Source organism: Adelges cooleyi, unplaced genomic scaffold, assembly GCF_023614345.1.
Source record: "Adelges cooleyi isolate 19-005CV unplaced genomic scaffold, UGA_ACOO_1.1 ACOO_flye_CR_arks_rails_tigmint_CR_PRNA_451, whole genome shotgun sequence".
In the NCBI taxonomy this organism is placed as follows: domain Eukaryota; kingdom Metazoa; phylum Arthropoda; class Insecta; order Hemiptera; family Adelgidae; genus Adelges; species Adelges cooleyi.
Window position 1 is genome coordinate 23,434 of NW_026096135.1, and position 20,504 is coordinate 43,937.

The following is a 20,504-nucleotide window of genomic DNA, read 5'->3' on the forward strand; positions in this document are numbered from 1 at the left end:
AAATATACAATACACCGCTAGGAACACTACTAGAAAGAGGGTACAAATTAAATTGGGTAGTGAAGGTTCATATAATCTTTCATGCTAAAATTTGAAAGATTATAAGACCCAAAAGACCGAACAAGGTCTCCTGTCGTATCACATTTTATAAATAAAAATGTAGCCGCCACGCTTATAGGCCAGTTTTCTTTCTATGTTTCACAACCATAAACAGCATATAACAAGCAATTAATTCGTTATTCATAAATCACCAAGGAGTTTCATATGGCAAATAACAATTGTACAGAGTCAAATTATTTCTATATCCGGTCATACATTGACAAAAAAGAAATAAATAAGAAAAAAACCGTTTTAGTTTATTTAAAAAGAAACAATTACCAAAAATTGGCTGTGTTAGTCAACTACAATATTAGTCATTTAGTTATTTTTGATTCGTTGAGAAAAACGTTAAAAGCCTTCTATCACATACGAGATGGATTACTTTTATAGATTTTACATTTTATGCTATATTGAGATTTATTTTATAGAATTTTGTAAAAATTACACCTTAAATATTTATTATATGGTCATTATCCCCCTAAAAACATCAATTTCCTTCGACCAGAATACTTAATGCAAGCTTATAGTTAAATTTCGTATACTTTTCTACTAAAGTACTATACATATTATCACTAAAATCTTTAAGAAATTCCGATATCATAGCATAGGTGTACTCATCGTTTATATTAACACTGATCCATTCACTGTCATTAGAAACATCCCCGTTCAACTCAACTAGAATGTCTTTAACTCTTACCGATATTCTAGATATAATGCTATCAAAGTTTTTTTGGTTGTCATTCATTGCACAACGAAGCTCTGCTATAATATCAAAAAATAAAGTTTCGGTATAGTGCATACACCTTTGTACCGTAACAATTGTCTGTTTTGTCTCCACATACATAAGATTTAAGCTGAGCAGATCCATTTTAGGCATTTCTTTGTTAAATATTACCAACATTACCCACAGAAAGGTGTATACTCTCACACTGATAATTTGTTTAATCAACTTGTGGTAACTAAGGTGTCCGAACGGTTTTGGTATCCATTGGCGGTTTTCAACGTATTTCTTGGTTTTATCCACTTCGACTGCGTGCCGTCTTATCGTTGGCCTCCATTCTACAATTGAGCCAGCTATTTCTCCAAACAAGAATTCGTGTTCATCCCATAATGGTTTTAGATACAAATATTCGATCGATATGTATTGCATGACATGAAAATAATCTACAGCAATAATTACAGACGAGCGAATTTTTTTAAATATGTTAGTTTGTAAATTGGAATTTTTCGACACCAAATCAGACTCTGTTCTATTTTTGGGAAGGTATTTTTTATTTTTACAATACTGTAAAAAATCAGTGATTCCATTTTGTAATTCCTCTTCTTCGAAAGGAGTTTCCCCAAAGAAATGTTTGTTGCTTTCGTGTTCTAGTATTGCCATGATTTTGAAATAATAACTCCAAAACCACTTACCCGCTTTGACATTGCCTTTGTGAAACAACAGGATCATAAGACCAGCTTCTTCTTTTAATTTGGTTAATTTATCTTTTGCAACTTCTATAGCGCCGCCACTTTCCAAGCCTTCCAGAATATTCGACAAGTACGCTAGTTTTGTTTTCACAATTAAAGAGCAAGTACATTTAACGTCTTCGATTTTTTTATCAAATTTATCAAACAGCAATTCGCGGTTCTTATTGTCGTTATAAGTGTGAGCAGGAGTTGTAAGAGTTGTAATTTCTTTTTCATTAAATTTTATTTCTGGCTCATTGTAGGTTTTCAGATTGTTCACTGTATTAACGAATGAATAAGAGATTGTTTGACTGACGTAATATGACGGTGCAATCTATAAAAAAAATATATGTACATACATTTTTATTAACATTTCAAATCAAATTTAATTTATTAAAATAGTTTTGAATAATTATGTTTTATATTTATGTTCAAAATTCGTGGTGGAATATTTAAATCTTTTTTTTGGCCAGGGATTCAATGTTGGACAAAGTTTACTAACATTTGTCAATATAACACAGCCATTCCCAACCATACATTAAAAATGTTTTTTGAAAAATTATGTTACTTTGACGTGGGCAAAATTTTTTTTGTTTCTCTCTGTAGATACATATATTTTATTAATACTTTTATTTAATTTTTTGTGTCAGGTTTGTTAAGTCTCTTAGGCAAAAGTATATGTTTAATGTTTTAAACAATTTTAACTGAATCACCCTGTATATTGAAATATAGTAAGGATTTATATACTTATTGGTACAAGTAACTGATATATTTATTATTGATTTTTTGTGGCAACAACTTGTAAAAATAACGATAGAAATAACTGTTTATGAGTTAAAAATTATTGCATTTCTAAACATCCCATTTGGTGCGTACGACATAAAATTAAATATATTTATAAGAATAATATTATTGTATTTAATTATAATAACACTTATTGTAAAATCTTGAGAAAAATTTTGTTTCACACAAAGTGCAATCCCGCGTGCACGTTTACAAAAAATCGACACTTGAAACATCTGTAGCAAACAATTTTATTTATATAACGTATTTACAAATCATAACTATCTGGTAAAATCCAGATATCTAGACAAAATAAAAATATTTAAGTTTACCCAAATTTTATTTTATACCATACTAAAAGCATGACGTCATATATTTGTTCGATATTCTATAATCACTAATAACGTTGGAGTCAAATTTTGTAGTAGACCAATTCTTTCGGATAAAAGTTGAAAAATGTTACTTTTTCACAGTTAAATTTGAAAAATAAAAAACCATACGAGTAGGTATATAATTTCGAGAAAAAGAGTCGGGTCGAGTTAAAGTTTATAAGAAATACTTATTTCGTATGCCCTCACATGTCAATAGTCTCAAATTTAAATTATACCAATTTCCCACCCCTCTAAGAGGGGTGCAAGATTTGTTTTTTGGGTTTTTTAGCCATCATATTAGGATCTTTAAGTTGAAAATCAGAATCATACTATTAAGTTTTGATACTCGAGTACCATTTTTAGGTTTTAGTTTAATATTTTTTTTTTTTACTTTAATTTTTTTGGCTGTGTAAAATTGAAAACTGATATTAAATTCGCAATCACCTACCCCAAAAACATATAATTTAACGACTTTTGAAGTCTTTTACACAAAGTTCCAGAAAAATATTTTAGCCTCGACGCGGAGCAGAGATGATGATTTCGGTTTTTTTTTAGGCCCGCGGCACTCCAATATTTGTTTATCACCACCGTGTCCGCTTATTTTGGCATAATGAAATCAAAGCCGAAAAGGGACGGGCAAGTCTACAGAAATTATAAAAGTGATAAAATCACTTTTAAAAAAGCGCTTTAATGCTAATTTGTAAACACTGCACCTCACTTTCAATTGTACCTAATATTTCCTCTAAACATGTGACCTCCCCGTTTCCACAAATGCCCCGACCCCTCTGTACTGGCTTTTGTTTTTATGAAATTTTACATATTGGAAATAATGTTTTTTGATTAAATCCACCATTAAATTTTACCAAAACCCTAAATACAAATGACTTCATAACGGAGGTCGTCGAAATGTTGTACACAATAGGTGTTGTATAATAAATTATTATATCTAATATAGTCGACCACTGAATAGTCGACATCAGACATAAGACATCCAGTGACTACCCGTTACATCAGAGTTTTGTTAATTAATTAATTCCACATCCAACAACATATATTTTTAAAATCAGAGCGTCTTCGAACACTTTTCTGAAATTTGTCAAACACTTGCCCGTCACCTAGGAGATTGCACCATATTAGGTTAGTTTAGGTATAGAAATCCGAATAGCCACCAAAACCCTCTGAAATCAGAAAGCGCCAGGACCGGACAGAATGCCAAATGAAGTACTCGAAGATATTAGGAGGTCAGGCATACTAAAAGATGCACTCAACCGACGTCTGACGAGAAACACGTTCCCCAGAAGATGGAAAACATGCAGTTTCGTTTTCACGATTAAAGAGCAAGTACATAATATATCGCGTTTTCATTTGTAATTTTGTGTTTTTTGATTAAGTCAGAGAAAGAAAATTAAGGCGATATTAGAAAGAACAGTATTTTGTGTATGAGTACAAGTCGTTTTTCTGTACCAATAACACATAGAATCCCGGCGCGTTTATCCCGGAGGTAGCTCACTCTACTCACCTAACCTTACGGATTAAAGCCCTCAAAAGGCAAATTTGGGAAATTTTCCCAGCAAAATTCGATTGTTGATTTGCATAGCAACGGCCACTATCAACTAAGCAACCGCGAATAGATTTGTTATTTCGGAGAAGTAGACGTCTTTAGAACAATCCGTCACTGGGAATTGATAGAGACGGCAGTGTTACCTACTAGGATGGGTTTTGAAGCCCTAGGACCACTCTAAGACCGGACGGAAACTACTATTTGACTCATTAGTAGTAGTTTTATGTTCAACCGAGGACAGTTGTATATACAAAAAACGTTAAAATATCTATCGCGGACAGCGATGTCCGCGATAGACATATAATGTCTATCGCGAGATCTAGTAGTATCTATGAGATAATGTCTATTGAAAGAAGCTATGTTAGCGCCAAGAGGAAGCAGATGGCCGATGGGTGGAACTCCTTCTCCTCCTCTTCGACGGACTTATCAGTATTTTAAAAGAAGTCATGAACCACAAGGGCCGACACTTGCCGCATGATATTGAGCGGACTCAGCTGGTTTATGGAGTCAGCCATTTTTCAGCCGAGTCTGCAAACACGATAGAACATTTTCATGTCACGTCGAAGTACCGAATAAATTTCAGGATAAATAGGTTAGGTTAGCTATCGAGTCACACAAGTCGAAAGGTTCCAAAAAAATGTCAAAGTACAATTGACGAAAGAAAGTAGTTTTATATTGCATAAAATACATAAAACAAACAGTAATGTCGTTGCGAATTTATACGAGCAAGAGAGCCAGGCGCCGGAACTGGTTGGTCGCCGTAGGCGATGGTTGAATCCTGGCGGTCTTAAAATAATTGCCTCATCTCTGATATTCTTCTGTTTGTTCTATGTTTGTTTGTTCTCTAAAATATGTAGAACTTTCTTCTCTTCATTATGTACTTGAAGAGTGCGCTGAGTTGACTCTGGTGCTACTTGATCATTTTACCAGTTTGCGCAATCTCACGTCCAAAACTTGCAATGACTTTTTGACATAGTTGTGTGTCAACGAGCTGTGAAAAAAGAATTATAGTCCATTATAATAATAGTAATTTGGGAAAATTATTTATAAGTAAACTCACTTTTTGTACGAAATCGTTGTGCACCGCTTTCGACGCTGCGTACTCGTCCGCCTTTGCGTCGCTTAAAGTAATCGACTACGTGATATTGACCGAAAGGACTGCACGTTGATTTCGACAGAATGCACATGATCGTGTCTACGAGTTTGTCGAAGTAAATACAGCACATAACCGAGTTTTCGTTGACCTAGTGTCGTGCGCAAATCACTGCTCATCGACGTTTCCGGTTCGCCTTCGCCGGTCCATTCACGCCCGTTGTTTTCAAGGTGGTATAGCAGGTGTAGCAGGTCATTCCATTCGTATTCTGACGCACTCATCGTGAGAAAGATCGTTGGCTTACCGAGCTGACGGATCAGTGTCCCCGTTACATTGCGAAAACGTCTTTTTTGCCGACGAATAGTGTACGGAATTCTGCTCCACCAAAACCGCCATCAATTCTTTATCCTCCATTTGCGCTTTTGTCAGGCTCCTCGTGTCGCCGGTCGATACACACGGTGCATCCCGTCGGATAGCCGAAGTCGCATAACCTTCATGCCGACTGACATCCCGGGCTGACCGACCTCTTAAATTACATTGAATTTATTATTCATTTCTATTTTGAACGTTGAACGTACAACATAACTTAGCTAATACGTACTTAACATAACGTAACTAATAATTATTGTGTGGTATATAGTGTTACAAGATGGATTCTGATGAATTTTGGACGTTTGTCAACAATATAGTGTTTTCGTCACAAACAACGGACGCTGAAAAATATCAACGCTTTCTACAACAGCGAAACCGAGTACGTAAGAAAGTAGATAATAGATCCGATCCATCCAACGAGGAAATTGACATCGGTCAGATACCGAATTCGCAACTAACGAACCCTGATGCGGTGGAGCTAACGCCGACGCAGAAAGATAAACGAAAGGAACCACTGAAGACAAACACGGAAATACAGCGCGAATACCGAGCACGCAAGAAATTACAACCGGTTAAGAATGTCGCAGAAGAGATGGAAATTCGCGACGTAAACCATTCGTACGTTTCGCCACCTTGCTCTCCCGCCGACCTACATTCGACGAGAACTTCACGTCAAATCACTTCGGTTTCTCTTGTGCCGTCTGTGACCGCTTATGGTTTCAACGCGATTTGCGTCCGGTACCGCCTTATTTGCACTCTATGCTCGCTAACGAATTTCACAACGAAAACGTATCCGCATTCTAAACTTGCGACAACTGCTACAAAATTCATCTACAGTCACTCCGTGCTCCCGATATAGTGGTGTGTTAACGAGATACCGTAGCCACGCTTTTACCTCGCTTTTCTTGACGAATCCGCTGTACGCTGAAGATGTGTGTTAGGTGTTTTTTAATGTGCACGTTGAAGGCGTAATCGTCATCGAGCTGTCGCGGTAAGTCGGTCACCATGTTATTCACCTCGACCGGTACGTTTATGACTTGGCCAACTATCACTTTTGACCCTTTTACGAATCGAAGCCGACGTATTTGCATAAAAGGAAGTCGGGGAGAGATGAGTCGTTCAGTTATTGGATTCAGAGGAGGCATCGGTGGATACACAAATCTGTTGGAGCGCAACAAACGCGGAATTTTGTTGGCAATTTTGTATCGGATCGATGTCAATTTCCTCGTTGGATGGATCGCATCTATTATTTACTTTCTTACATACTTGGTTTCGCTGTTGTAGAAAGCGTTGATATTTTTCAGCGTCCGTTGTTTGTGACGAAAACGCTATATTGTTGACAATCGTCCAAAATTCATCAGAATCCATCTTGTAAGTAACACACACTATATACCATACAATAATTATTAGCTACGTTATGTTAAGTACGTATTAGCTAAGTTATGTTGTACGTTCAACGTTCAAAATAGAAATGAATAATAATGTAATTTAAGAGGTCGAATTGTTCAAGCCGGATTTTATGAAAACACTACAATTTTAGCCAGAAACTTGATTATACATAATTTTTTAATCTCCTTGGCTTATGCTGTAACTGGAAGCTCCATGGAACTTCATGATCTATTATATGATCTGGCCAAAAGTAACTTAACATAGAGAACTAAACTATTTTGAATTTATTATTTACGTTGAACGTACAATCTTATCTCATATCAGATAACTGCGTAATGCTTTTTTTGGTAACACAAAGTAAATAACCCTTTTTTTGGTTATGTGCCAGAGCTAAGACATGAAAATGTCAAAAAACTTCAGTAAAGAGATTGTCAAGGGTATAACGGACAAAGCGACGGCCTTGAAGAGTCTGATCGAAGCGGAGGATAAGGCCAACCAGCTGGAGAACAGGAGAGCGGCCAATTCCACGTCCATCAGTCAAGACGCTTGTAGAATAGTTTGCAAATTTGTGGTTGTGGCGTGATCTAGCGGTCAAGCTTAAGATTAATATGTACATTTTTGTATTTTTTTGTGGCCAAAATACAAAAACAACTTATTTTAACGTTTTTGACCAGGGATTTAATGTTAAAAATACAATTGAAACATAGTGCTCACAAATTATACAAATTATTAGTTTATATTATTATTGTTATTATATTTTACTATCAAACTCCAAATCCATCCTCATCTCCATCCCCAACCCCAACTCGACTAAACTGAACTAGACTAAAATGGGCAACTATAAAATTTGAAATGTGAAACGATGTAATTTTGGCCAGAAACTATGAACAAATATGATCAGCTATCAACCGTCCGTATGTCAGCTGATTAGCTATCAGTTGTGATATTTGTACACGTAGCGCCATCTATTGGAATAAACTTTCACTAAAATTTTACATTTTCCAATTTTCCGGGCACCTTTTCCAATTTTTTCTATTTAACGTATCCTATGCCTCAAGTTAAATCAAACTACACACAGTGTAAACAATTTCATCAAGATTAGTTAAGTAGTTTCGAAGTTCATCGCAGACAAACATCGTGACTCGAGGTGAACTAATGCATAAAGGACAAACAGACATTCATTTATATATATATATATATATATATATAAAGATATGTATAACTTCACTTAACTTGATACAATATAACATCAGGACGTTATGGCACTAAACAAATTTTGTTGAACTGCCTTTTATACACTGAACAAAGTAGAACAAAACGTTGTTATAGATGTAAATATCAAATCTATATACTACTGTCAACTTTCTAGTATTTAAACTATAAGATGGGGATGGGGAGTTGGTTATCTGATTTTTTTTATGCTATTGCTAGATGGGAGCAACTAGCAACATTTTGAGATTTTTTAAGTTGTAATTGTGTAAAAAGGAATTTATAAGATTATAAAAAATAAATGATGCTTACTTTGTTTGTTGATTCAATCGCCTTGAAGTTGACTGTTAGTATGAAAAATGATGACCACAAAATACAGTCGTTTCCAATCATTTTTAAAAAATTTTCTACGTAAGTGGAGTTAGTCAAAATGGAATTATAATAATGTAGCTAAAAATTATTCGAATACTGAAAATAACGTTTTAAATTGGTAACGGAATTTTGTTTCAGACACTTAAAACATCTTTAGCAAATAATTTTGTTTGTACAACGTATTTACAAATCAATTTCAAAACATTAATATTTTATGATTATTCTATTTTAATTGTCATAAAAACATATTTTATCAATATTACATTTTAATATTATTTCACAAATTGTAAATTATTAATATAATTTGTATACCTATCTATAATGTGTTGCAGTGCCTATAGGGCAAGTGACATGATTTTTATAGGCGTTTTGGGAAGAGGGGTGGTATAACGTGTGTAATGAATTTTGAAAATGTGTAACTTTTTGCTATTGTTTGGTCTAGCTTTCTTTTTAAACTACTGTTGTGTGATTTTTGAGGAACAGTGAACTACAAATTCAAATTCTGAGCTAGGTTTATTCCTATCGGCGAATGTATAGTTTGTAGTTAGCAGTTTAATTAATAATTCAATACGTTATATATGACCAGTCAATAACTTAGAAGATATTAGTTGGGATAAATGTTTATATATTTAAAAAAATATATAATACCATTCCTTATGGGTTAAAACCATATCAAATTTAGATTTTTAAATGGCAACCCCAAACATTTTTTTTTGTTTTTTTTAAATTTAATTTTGGGCGTATAAAATGGCAAAATTAGGCAAGTACCTACTTTAAAAGTTACAACTATTACAATATTAGCTTAAGCAAGATACTTTCGCTTGTCGGTCATAACGGTAAACGAACACAATAATAAACATTATCGGTGATGTCTAATGTCATGTCTGTTCTGTCTTGAGTGTTCTTAGAGGTTAGAATAGGCTCGTACTATTTTCAGCCGATATGTATCAACACACATGAACCCTAGTATATCTTATTATTATTTTTTTAATTGCAACCACCTTATACCGTGTTAAAACGAAAAGTTCCGTTATCTTTGTTATAAATAATATAATTCATTTTGATTACTTGTTTTATTACTAATAAATATCTACACAAAATACGACTACATAAAAATTAAATTATATACTGATTTGTCAATAATTATTATAATTTGTAAAATTATATTTAATATTTTGGTCTTAAAAAGTGCTGGAGAAATAATTATTAAATATATTTTGAATGTATTATTGGGGTATGAAAACCCCTTGAAATCTGTTTATAATATACTAATCCTATCAATTAATACTTTTCCTTGGAGCTCTGATAGCGTATATCTTCTTTTACTAACAGGTCTTAAATACCAAAAATGTGTCGTACTTATGTATAATCACATGCACCGATGTTACTTTAATGTTCTTACAAACAGATAGTTCCTCTACAGTATTGGTATGATTTGATTCGTTTAAGTACCTACTTTACTACATCTAATGATGTCAAATCATCAAGGTTTACCTTCCTACCAAAACCTAATATTACCTACTCACGGTTGTTTAGCGAATAGTATTATTATTTTCTACTATTTTAATATAGTAATTATACAGCGTCATATGTTAGTACATTAATTTCACACACACACACACACACACACAAAAAAAAAAAAAAAAAAGAAAGTACATTAGTAGTTAATTTAAAATTATATTATATTAATTTAAGTAAAATAATAATATTTTTTTCAAAAATTATGTTGTTAAATATTTATTGCATTTTGTACTTTAATATTTAATTTATTACATAATATATCACCATATAATATAATACTGATAATTTCCTAGTAAAACTTGAACTAATATCAAGGTCCAACGCAATTAGTACTTAAAATAAAATTGAACGTCACTACAATCTGAGAGTTACATCACCTAATAGGCGCAATTAAATCCCCATTATTCATTCAAATATTTATGTAAATAAACGGTCAAAAGTATTAATTAAATTGGGTGGTAAAGTTCTACATCCTATTTTGTCGGACTATTTTTTGCAGAGATCGAAGGTACGTTCTTAGAGGCTCAAAAGACCGAACAAGATTTCCTGTCCTATTGTATTTTATAAATAAAAACATACTAACAAAGTAGACCTCACGATTATAGGCCAGTTTACCTTTTATGTTTTTTTTTTTCAATCCGTAGATTGGTTGAATGATGAAATTCTCCTCTTCGTCCTCTCTTTTGACGACCTTGTATTGGCAGTCCCCACCCGGAGATCCGAATGGGGGACTCTTTACCTCTACAATCATCATCATTTCATTATTATCCTCAGGAAGTTAATGCAGTAGTTTCCTCTCGCTTTTTGCATTGCAGTTGGTGAGCCATTACTTGAATTATCTTCAAGCTGCCTCCACCATATCCTTCCATTGCCGTTAGTTCTGCTACAAAACTCGCCAATGGTCGGTAGTAGCGGTTGCTGCTACCCTCCGCTACCTCCTTTTAATCGCCTCTTACAATAAGCAGGAGTTACTGTGGACCTTTTCTAACCCCGGACCCACACAGAGAGCTTTTATGTGTTACATACAAAAGAAATAAAGCGAAAAACACAACATTAGTTGAGCCATTAATTCGTTTTTAATAAATTGACCAGAAATTTCTTAGGTTAATAGTTAAATAAATAACAATCGTACAATGCGAAATTATTCATATATTTGGTCATTAATCGATAAAAGAGAAAATAAATTACAGTTTTATTCAATATAAAATGAAATAGTTACATAAATTTGGCTATGTTAGACAAATAAAATTAGTTATTAATTTATTTTATAGGCATTCAAATAATTAAAAAAACAATATTAAAATATTTTTTATGTAAGATTGTTTTTATTACTCAGACAAATTCTAAAAATGTAATTAAAATAAGGAAATAAGCAAAAAATATTTAGAAGATTTATTAGAAATGAAAATGAATAGGATTTCACTAGCCTACGAAATGGGTATGTAAATACAATGCTAGATAAATTATTTCGTCATTATCCCCAAAAACATTAATTTCCTTCGACCAGAATACCTAATGCAAGCTCATAGTTTAAAATCGTTAACTTTTTAGTTAACATATTAAAATTATTTTCAAATTCTTGAAGAAATTCCAATATCATAGTATGGGTAAACTCTTCGTTTATATTTATACTAATCCAATTACTGCCATTTGACTTACGGCCATTCAACTCAACTAGAATGTCATTAACTCTTACAGCTATTCTAGCTATAATGCTATCAAAGTTGTTTTGGTTGACATTCATTGCACAGCGAAACTCAGCTACTATATCAAAAAACAAAGTTTCGGTATAGTGCATAAAACTTTGGACCATATTAATTGTTCGCAATGCCTTCCAATACAAAATTGTTAATTGGAGCACATCCATTTTAGGCATTTCTTTGTTGAATATTACCAACATTACCCACAGAAAGGTGTATACTCTCACACTGATAATTTGTTTAATCAACTTGTGGTAACTAAGGTGTCCGAACGGTTTTGGTATCCATTGGCGGTTTTCAACGTATTTCTTGGTTTTATCCACTTCGACTGCGTGCCGTCTTATCGTTGGCCTCCATTCTACGGTTGAGCCTGTTATTTCCCCAAACAATAACTCGTGATCATCCCACAACGGTTTTAGATACAAATATTCAATCGATATGTATTGCATGATGTAAACATATTCTACAGCGATAATTGATGACGAGCGAAGTTCTTGAAAGATGTTATTTGGTACATTGGGAACTTTTGAAACCAAATCACACTCTGGTTTATTTTTGGGAAGATATTTGTTATCTTTGCAGTATTCTAAAAAATGTGAAATACCGCTTTGTAATTCATCTTCTGCGAAAAGAGGATCCCCAAAGAAATTTCTGTTGCTCTCGTATTCAATGATCGCCATGATTTTTAAATAATAACTCCAAAACCATTTACCCGCTTTTGCTTGGCTTAATTGAAACATCAAGACCATAAGACCTGCTTCTTCTTTTAACATGGTTAATTTATCTTTTGCAACTTCTATAGATCCGCCACTTTGCAAGCCTTCCAGAATATTCGACAAGTACGCCAGTTTCGTTTTCACGATTAGTGTGCAAGTACACTTAATGTCTTCGATTTTCTTGTCAAATTTATCAAATACCGTTTTGCGGCCTTTGGTGTCGCTGTAAGTCTGAACAGGAGTTGTTAAAATTGTAATTTCTTTTTCACTAATTTTGATTTCCCGTTCATTGTAGGTTATCAAGTTATTCACTACATTAACGTATGAAAGAGGGAATGTATGATTGACGTAATATGACGGCGAAACCTGTAAAAATAAAATTGATGTACAGCTCACATACATACATGTTTATAAACATTTAGAACTATGTAAAATGTATTAAAATTATTGAATTGTCGGTAACCAGTTTTGGATATTATTTTTCTTTTTTTTGTTTAATAATAATACATTTTTTGTATCAATATAATACAAAATATAATTAACTTTAATAATATTAATTACAATATTGCCGCACTCCCTAAAAGCAAAGCTTTTGCTAGGGGAGTTTCAAAATTAATTTATTTGTCAAGTTCATAAATATTTTATTAGCATTTTAAATTAAGATTAATTTTCTATTCCGCTTGTGTCAATCGTCATGTGCACACTCGTAGTCGTAGAATATTCTCTGTTCTATTCTAAAAGTGCCTACTACTCAATAGTTTGTTTTCACGTTGTATATGGTTAGAACCAGTTTTTTCTGCTGTATAATCTAGATAATATTTTAATTTCCTCCTAGAATCACAATCCCTAGGATTTCAATAAATAAATTAGTTAAATTAAATTTAGAACGTATCATTAGTATAAAACTGACACTTCTCGTTATATCTGATCTTGGGTCACACATATGTCGTGTGCTCACAACAATCGTATGAGTATTAATTATAATAACAACAACAATAGAAATAGTAATCGTATTTCATCAATAAAAGTAATCAATGGACCATCATTGGGCATCAGATGATAACCAAAACAAAATGGAAATAAATAGAATTAATAACACTGGAAAAGTGGCAATACTACCAATTTTTATAAAATCCGTACCTAGTTAAAGATTTCAATTTGAGGATATAAAGCATAAAATTTGTTGGAGGGAATTTGTTACTATAGGTGTTATGATTACTTCGTATTAGTTGGACTGAAAGGAAGAGCAATGAAGAAATTCTCCAAATAGTAGAAGAGAAGAGAGTTTTGTTATCCATCATTAGATTAAGAAGCGGAAAGCTTGTAGGACACTTAATGAGACATAACCCCTTCATAACCAACATAATGGAAGGAAGAATCAATGGACGCAAAGGAAGAGGAAGACCGAAGAAGACATTCATAGGAGAGATGATTGGAATGGCTGGATGCAACGGGTATTCACATATGAAGACTCTAGCATTAAAGAGAGAAGAGTGGAAGTCTATTTTTTCGCTATGACAAGGTTTGGCTTTTAGAAAAGAAGAAGAGAGAAGGTGTATATATTAAATCTATTTATTACTGACAACCTTTTACCATTTAAATGATAAGATGGGGGAGGGAGGGGGGTATTTAGCTGATATTTTGATTTAACGCTATTGCTGGATGGGACCAACTAGAAAAAATGTTGGACTTTCTAAATTATAAGTGTGTAAAAACGAATTTTCCATATTGTGGAAAATAAATTATGCTTACTTTGCTTGTGGATTCAATCATCATGAAGTTGACTGTTTGTATGAAATAAAATGACCAAAAAATACAGTTGTGTGCAATCATTTTTGAAAAAGACTTACTACTTAAGTTAAATTTTTCAAAATAGAATTATAATAATGTAGCGAAATTATTGGAAATAACGTTTTACATTGGTAACCTAATTTTGTTTCAGACACTGGCAACATCTTTAGCAATCATTTGTATTTGTATAACGTAATTATAAATTATAACTGAATGGTAAAATCCAGACGTTTAGACAAAATAAAAATTGTATATTCTAACATACCGCATTTAATTTTGTACTGATTACTAAAACCATGACGTCATATGTTTGTATGCATATGCTGTAAACCCGTCTTTCATGATCAGATGTACACAATGTTTGTCGAAACTAACTAATACTAGTAAATAAGTTATTAATAAGAATAAACCGCACATAATAAATTTAATGTACTAATATATGACGTGTAAAAATGCAATTATACCTACTGGCTACTACAGTAAACGTGAGTCATATACACTAAATAGAAACCCGTAAGGAATCCAACCAGACAAATCAGCACACACTATAATATGTCCCCTCCACAGGAGTCAGGACTTCAATGACGAGGACGAAACATCCGGTTACACCCCATAAAATCGCTTATAACAAGACATCCGTCGTCTAGTCTTCGTGCATTGCTCTTGCATTTCTACAACAACCCAGTTGGCGAAGTAAGACTCTGCCCGAAGAATCCCATATTCTTTTTCTCGCAGTTTAAATAACATATTCCTTATGAGATATCTGCCTAGTGCTTATGAAAATTTATTCATAACGCAAATTTAAAAGTTATTATATATCTAATTTCTCTCATCCAACATTATTTATTTTATTTTATTTATACAACTGCAGCCTTGCAATATCATGCAGCAATAATTCAACCGTAGGTTTCTTGGAAGTTCCAATAGCCTTGTGCACCTTGCAGTGGCGGTTCTGGCATTAAATTGTTGAGGAGGCAACAACTTTGTACCCTCATTGATAAAAAAAGCGCAAAACCCCAACACCTAAAATTTCTTCATACTGGTATACTTCCTTTTTTTAACTGTAACAGAAGACTTTTGCTTATTATCCTAGTTATTAGTTATAATCGCATTACCGGTCATCTAATAAAATAATTATCATTAAAATGTTTGAACTTAAGATAAATGTATAATCATAAAAACATATGTAAATACAATTTACAAAAGATGAAATTGTAATCGCAAACGATTTTCTGTATGGATGTTGCTTCATAACCATTATACTGACATATACAGGATTCATTTTGAAAAAAAAAAAAATAAAGCTAATAAGTATAATAATATATATTAACTAATAACTTAAGAAAACTAAATAAAACGCCAAATAGTAAACCGGTATCAGAATTAATTAAAAAATATAGTGATATCAAATTGCGACTGCTGATAAATGATTTAGTGATAATGGGAAATGGCGTTTTGTTGTTGGCAGTGTCGGTGCTGATGTACATGCTGAATGTCTATGCCCCATTTCTTCCCCAAGATAAACACGATCATCGGTCAGTTGCCCACAAAGGCAATATTTTTGTGTCGCCTCTCGCAGAGAACTGCGCATGCGCTGTTCGTATTATTTTATGTATGTGTGTGTGTGTGTATGTTGTGAACACAACAACATAACGTGAGATATTAGCGGCAGCCGCCTCCGCCGGCTGCCCTTATGCTACGTGTGTAACAACAGGCAGCGGCCGGCGGACGGCGGCCGTTGCATCCAGACGGTCACCGCTGATACGGAGAGACGTTATTTCAAATTCTTAAATTTTTGTTTTCGCTTTCAAAAACAATTATTGTTCACATACATTTTTCGATTGAAAATATTTATTGTAAACCAAAATATCTCATCATAATAACAATATTAAGTACATAGTTTCCTTAATTTTCAAGGGAGGCACCGCCTCCCTTGCCACCCCGGGAAAACCGCCACTGGCACCTTGGAAGTATCAGCAGCCTTGCGTTTAACTATCTTTGAAGTTCTCACTGAATTTATTATGTGCTGTTTTATCAGAAAGCGGGTTAATCTTGTCTGTTAAAGTGTCAAAGGTCCACGGTCTGGTGCACAGTGCGGTTAAACGTGGTAGTTTTAGGTGAGAAGGTTTTTAGTCGAGCTGGCCTAAACAGTCTTGACTTCTTTGGATTTCAATAGCTATTAAGTACTTGATCGTACCAGCTAAGCAGTCGTTTAAAATATACTTGGTTTGAACTACACTGATTTAGACTGCACTTGTTTTATACTGTACTAGGTTATACCGTGTACAGATTCGCATCAAAGCGCTTGAAAGTAATTAAATCACTTTTAAAAACATGATACCCCTCTTAAACCACTATGCTAATTTTTAATGGAGCTTGGTTTATAATGTACTAGCTTGGACTGTACTGATTTAAACTGTGCTTATTTTGAACTGTACCTACTGGTTAAGACCGAACTGACGGATGATTTGTTACACTTGTAGCAATATACATAGGTAGTACATTAATTGTTTGATACTTTAATGAATACGAAAAATATAAATTTGCAATAATTTATAATAGTTATTATGCATTTATTTATTTTAAAAATATGTAAAGCAATTCAAAAAGTACCTACAAAAAAATTAATGCATTTAAGTGAACAGATTCAAATTAAATTAAAAAAATTTCACTATAGACTCAATTGATAGTAAATTATAAATGCACAAACAAAAACCAACTCATCAAATTAAATTAAGTTATCTGCCGTTAATCGATGAAATGAAATTTCAGAGATTTCTTTGCCGTTGTTCTTTAGTTTGACCTCGCGCAAAGTATTTTTGGCCAAAGTTAACCAAACACAAAACAAAAAATAAACAATATATTTATACAGGATGATCCACTTATCGTGAACCACTCAATATCTCACTGGGTTTAATTGATAATTAAGTTTTTTTTTCACAGTGTATTTATACAACGTGATTTCAATTTTTTCAATTTTTTTTTTGTATTTACCCCTCTCCCAAAATAGTTCTTTCGATAGCAACGTCTGATTTTCAAATAGCCACACTTATTTTTTTTATTAAAATTATCAAGAGCTATTTTATATTAAAATATATATACCTGAATTTTCAATTTTGGATAATATGCAGTTACATAACTACATACATTTGAATGGTCAAGATTGGACGGGAGGACGGCATTCCGCGTATACGCTTTTACGTAGATGCTATTGGAAGATACCATAATCACTGTTAGACAATTTATAGAATCTATTTTTCATCCACTGGGCATTCGGTTATAAGTTCCCACGGTCATAGCCCATAGGTCCCTACATAATAAAGCTGTTACCATAGATAATGAACTAATGTACCTATAAAATAATAATAAAAACCCTTAACCATAAAAACCATATTTTTATGGTTAAGGATTTTTATTATATATAACCATAAGTTCTCAAATTTTTTTCTAGACTAATGTACCTATTATTTGCGGTTGACCATTTCATACTTATGGGATATTATTATTTTGTTTATTATACACTACTGAATTGATAAAGAATATTATTATTTTTTCGAAATAAAATGTTAATAATTCTGTGTTTATACACTTCATTTTTTAAACATAAGTGACAATTAGTATTTCTTAATAAATATATTAGTAGCCTACATCAATAAGCCGTGAAAATGTAGCCCTAATCACATGAAAACTCTGCAAAATATGGCAATATCACAAGCATTATTTTTGGCAGGTACCATTTTGTCTTGCTTAATTTTCTATTTCGTTGATTTATTCAGTTCTAATGATAGTGTACACATAAATCATGTAATACAGAGTAATGGGTACCTGCATTTTTACTATTGGCTACAAACGAATTAGTATTCTAATATTGTGTCAATCAATTTTGTTGAGAAATGAGGTGGTAGTATAACTTCTACATAATAAAAAAGTATTTAATTAACTTGTAATTCTTGTTTACTTAACTTTTCATTTTCTGTGACAATTCGCTGGCAATGTGTACCATACATGCATAATAATTTTTTTTTTTTAATAAAATAAAATAGATATATTTATATACAACAAATAGTAGCTTGTAGAATAAAAAAAAAGTTATAAACTGTAGGTATATATTGTCACCACTGTCATACTGTATAGAAACACACATAGTTTGATGCTATAGAACATTATAACCATCATGGAAGCATTTAATGTGTTCCTTACATGAACCTTAAAATAATATTTTTACCTTTTTAAATATGATGTCATATAACAAGATTTAACTTAGTATGACATACTAATATGTTATATTAAATATAACTGCCATTTCAATTATAACCATAATCACCGAGGACGTGGATCGAAGCGTATTATGACACTTATAAGTATTACAATTTTCATGTGGCTGTGACTTTTGATTGATGTTATAAACATCAATTTCAATACTGAAGTCTTTTTAAAAATAACTTAACATGTAATTAAAAATAATATTATCTAGGTTGCTGCTTGAGTTTCAAGTTAACTCCTTAAATTTTTACACCGAAGAGGGAAAAATACAATAACATAAAATATTATTCTATGATAAAAACCAAAATGGGTTATACATAAGTCATTTTTTCATAGTTTTAGTATATCATATAAAATCACGTGGTCCATGAAATCACAAGACTCTGTATGCTAATTAGTATGATGTTAAAAAAATGAATACAATATTTGAGGTTGAACCATGAACTAAGATATAACTAAGATAGGTATATCTTAGTTCATGGTTTGAACAAATAACATTGTTATTATATTCAACATTAAGTTACAAAAATTAAATTTATATTAATAAATAACAATTATGTTAATAAATGAATGACTGTTAACTATTTAGTATTCATACATAAGTTAAATATTTCAGTTTATTTGATAGAGTAATATTTATACATCTTAATCGTATCATGCTGGGTGTTATTGTAGCAATCAAAAATTAAAAACAATTATTCTTTCTTGATTGATTTTAGAAAACGAATATTAAATAATATTTAATATTCTATCAATATATTTATTTAAAGTATATTGAATAATATTTAATACTTACTATTTAAAAATCTACTTTAAGAAATATTTTTATGGTATATTCTCAAACACTTTTCAACATTTCTATTGTTTTTAATATTTAGTTGTATCTACAAATCCTATAGTGTTAATATTTAATAACAATACAAGTTTTTATTTTTTTCTAATTATTAATATATATTATCAATGTTTCTTATTGAATTTAGTCATCATATAGATAATTATAATGTTAATGGTCCTTTTAAATTTTTCTCAACAAAAAAAAAAATTGAAATTATAGTCAATAATGGAATGGGTTAATTTTCAAATATACATTTATAAAAACCTTTATTTTAAAGTTTGTAAATTTAATTTTGACTTTCCAGTTAATTTGTCAACATTTTTCTGTACTTTCTACAGTAGATATACATACAATTCAACAACATAAGTTTTAGTTATTAACATTTTTTTTTAAATTTGTACACATAGTGGAAATACATGTATAGTTTATGAAAGTCTTATAAATAACATCTAGGCAGGAATTAGTACTAATACATTCTATAATACAAAAACAATATTAATACAAACATATAAACTTATTAGTCATGATTTCATTTAACAAAACCAAGAGTAAAATTTTTTACAAGTTAAGTGTTTTACAGAACTTTTGTTTGAGATTTCCTTGTTAGAGTAATCTCTTAAATTACTTTCTACTATTTTAAAACAATTTTAACACTGTTTAAAATTGTTTAAGAGACAATATTTAACTAGCTCAAAACTGCATGACCAAGTACGAGTATGCCGTATGATTAAATCATATTATCGGGCAAGGTCTAAACATATTGAACTAAATTAAATACCATCTCTTAAAACAATAAAAAAATATTAAACAACTTTTAGTAACTTATTAGAAATCTATTTATGTTTATTATTAAACTATTCAACATAGGTAATCTCAAACTGTTATTTTAAAAAATAAACTAAGCAAGCAATTAGCATGTATACAGTTGTAAGAAGATTATTTTGGTAAATTACATCAATTGTTCAAGGTAGATTATTAAA

At 31.8% G+C, this 20,504-nt stretch overlaps 2 protein-coding genes across 2 annotated transcripts; both read right to left on the reverse strand.

Moving 5' to 3' along the window:
• Positions 1-397: 397 nt before the first annotated feature.
• On the reverse strand, positions 398-8,771 carry LOC126842213 (uncharacterized). Its single transcript, XM_050579099.1, has 2 exons — positions 8,639-8,771; positions 398-1,882 (listed from the first exon to the last, which is right to left on the reverse strand). Exons 1-2 carry the CDS (start codon positions 8,717-8,719, stop codon positions 587-589), a joined length of 1,377 nt encoding a protein of 458 aa, XP_050435056.1. The 5' UTR covers positions 8,720-8,771; the 3' UTR covers positions 398-586.
• Positions 8,772-10,735: 1,964 nt separating this feature from the next.
• Positions 10,736-14,470, reverse strand: LOC126842222 (uncharacterized). The gene is made up of 3 exons (XM_050579110.1): positions 14,388-14,470; positions 12,149-13,001; positions 10,736-10,770 (listed from the first exon to the last, which is right to left on the reverse strand). Exons 1-3 carry the CDS (start codon positions 14,466-14,468, stop codon positions 10,736-10,738), a joined length of 969 nt encoding a protein of 322 aa, XP_050435067.1. The 5' UTR covers positions 14,469-14,470.
• Positions 14,471-20,504: the final 6,034 nt, after the last annotated feature.

Excerpts from the sequence above, each read along its gene's own strand:
- LOC126842213 (XM_050579099.1), bottom strand. The coding sequence starts at position 8,719 with ATGATTGGAAACGACTGTATTTTGTGGTCATCATTTTTCATACTAACA. Across the intron at positions 1,883-8,638 it reads CGATTGAATCAACAAACAAA|ATTGCACCGTCATATTACGT; the intron begins GTAAGCATCATT and ends TTTTTTTTATAG.
- LOC126842222 (XM_050579110.1), bottom strand. The coding sequence starts at position 14,468 with ATGATTGCACACAACTGTATTTTTTGGTCATTTTATTTCATACAAACA. Across the intron at positions 13,002-14,387 it reads TGATTGAATCCACAAGCAAA|GTTTCGCCGTCATATTACGT; the intron begins GTAAGCATAATT and ends TTATTTTTACAG. Across the intron at positions 10,771-12,148 it reads GTTGATTAAACAAATTATCA|GACAGGAAATCTTGTTCGGT; the intron begins GTGTGAGAGTAT and ends AAAATACAATAG.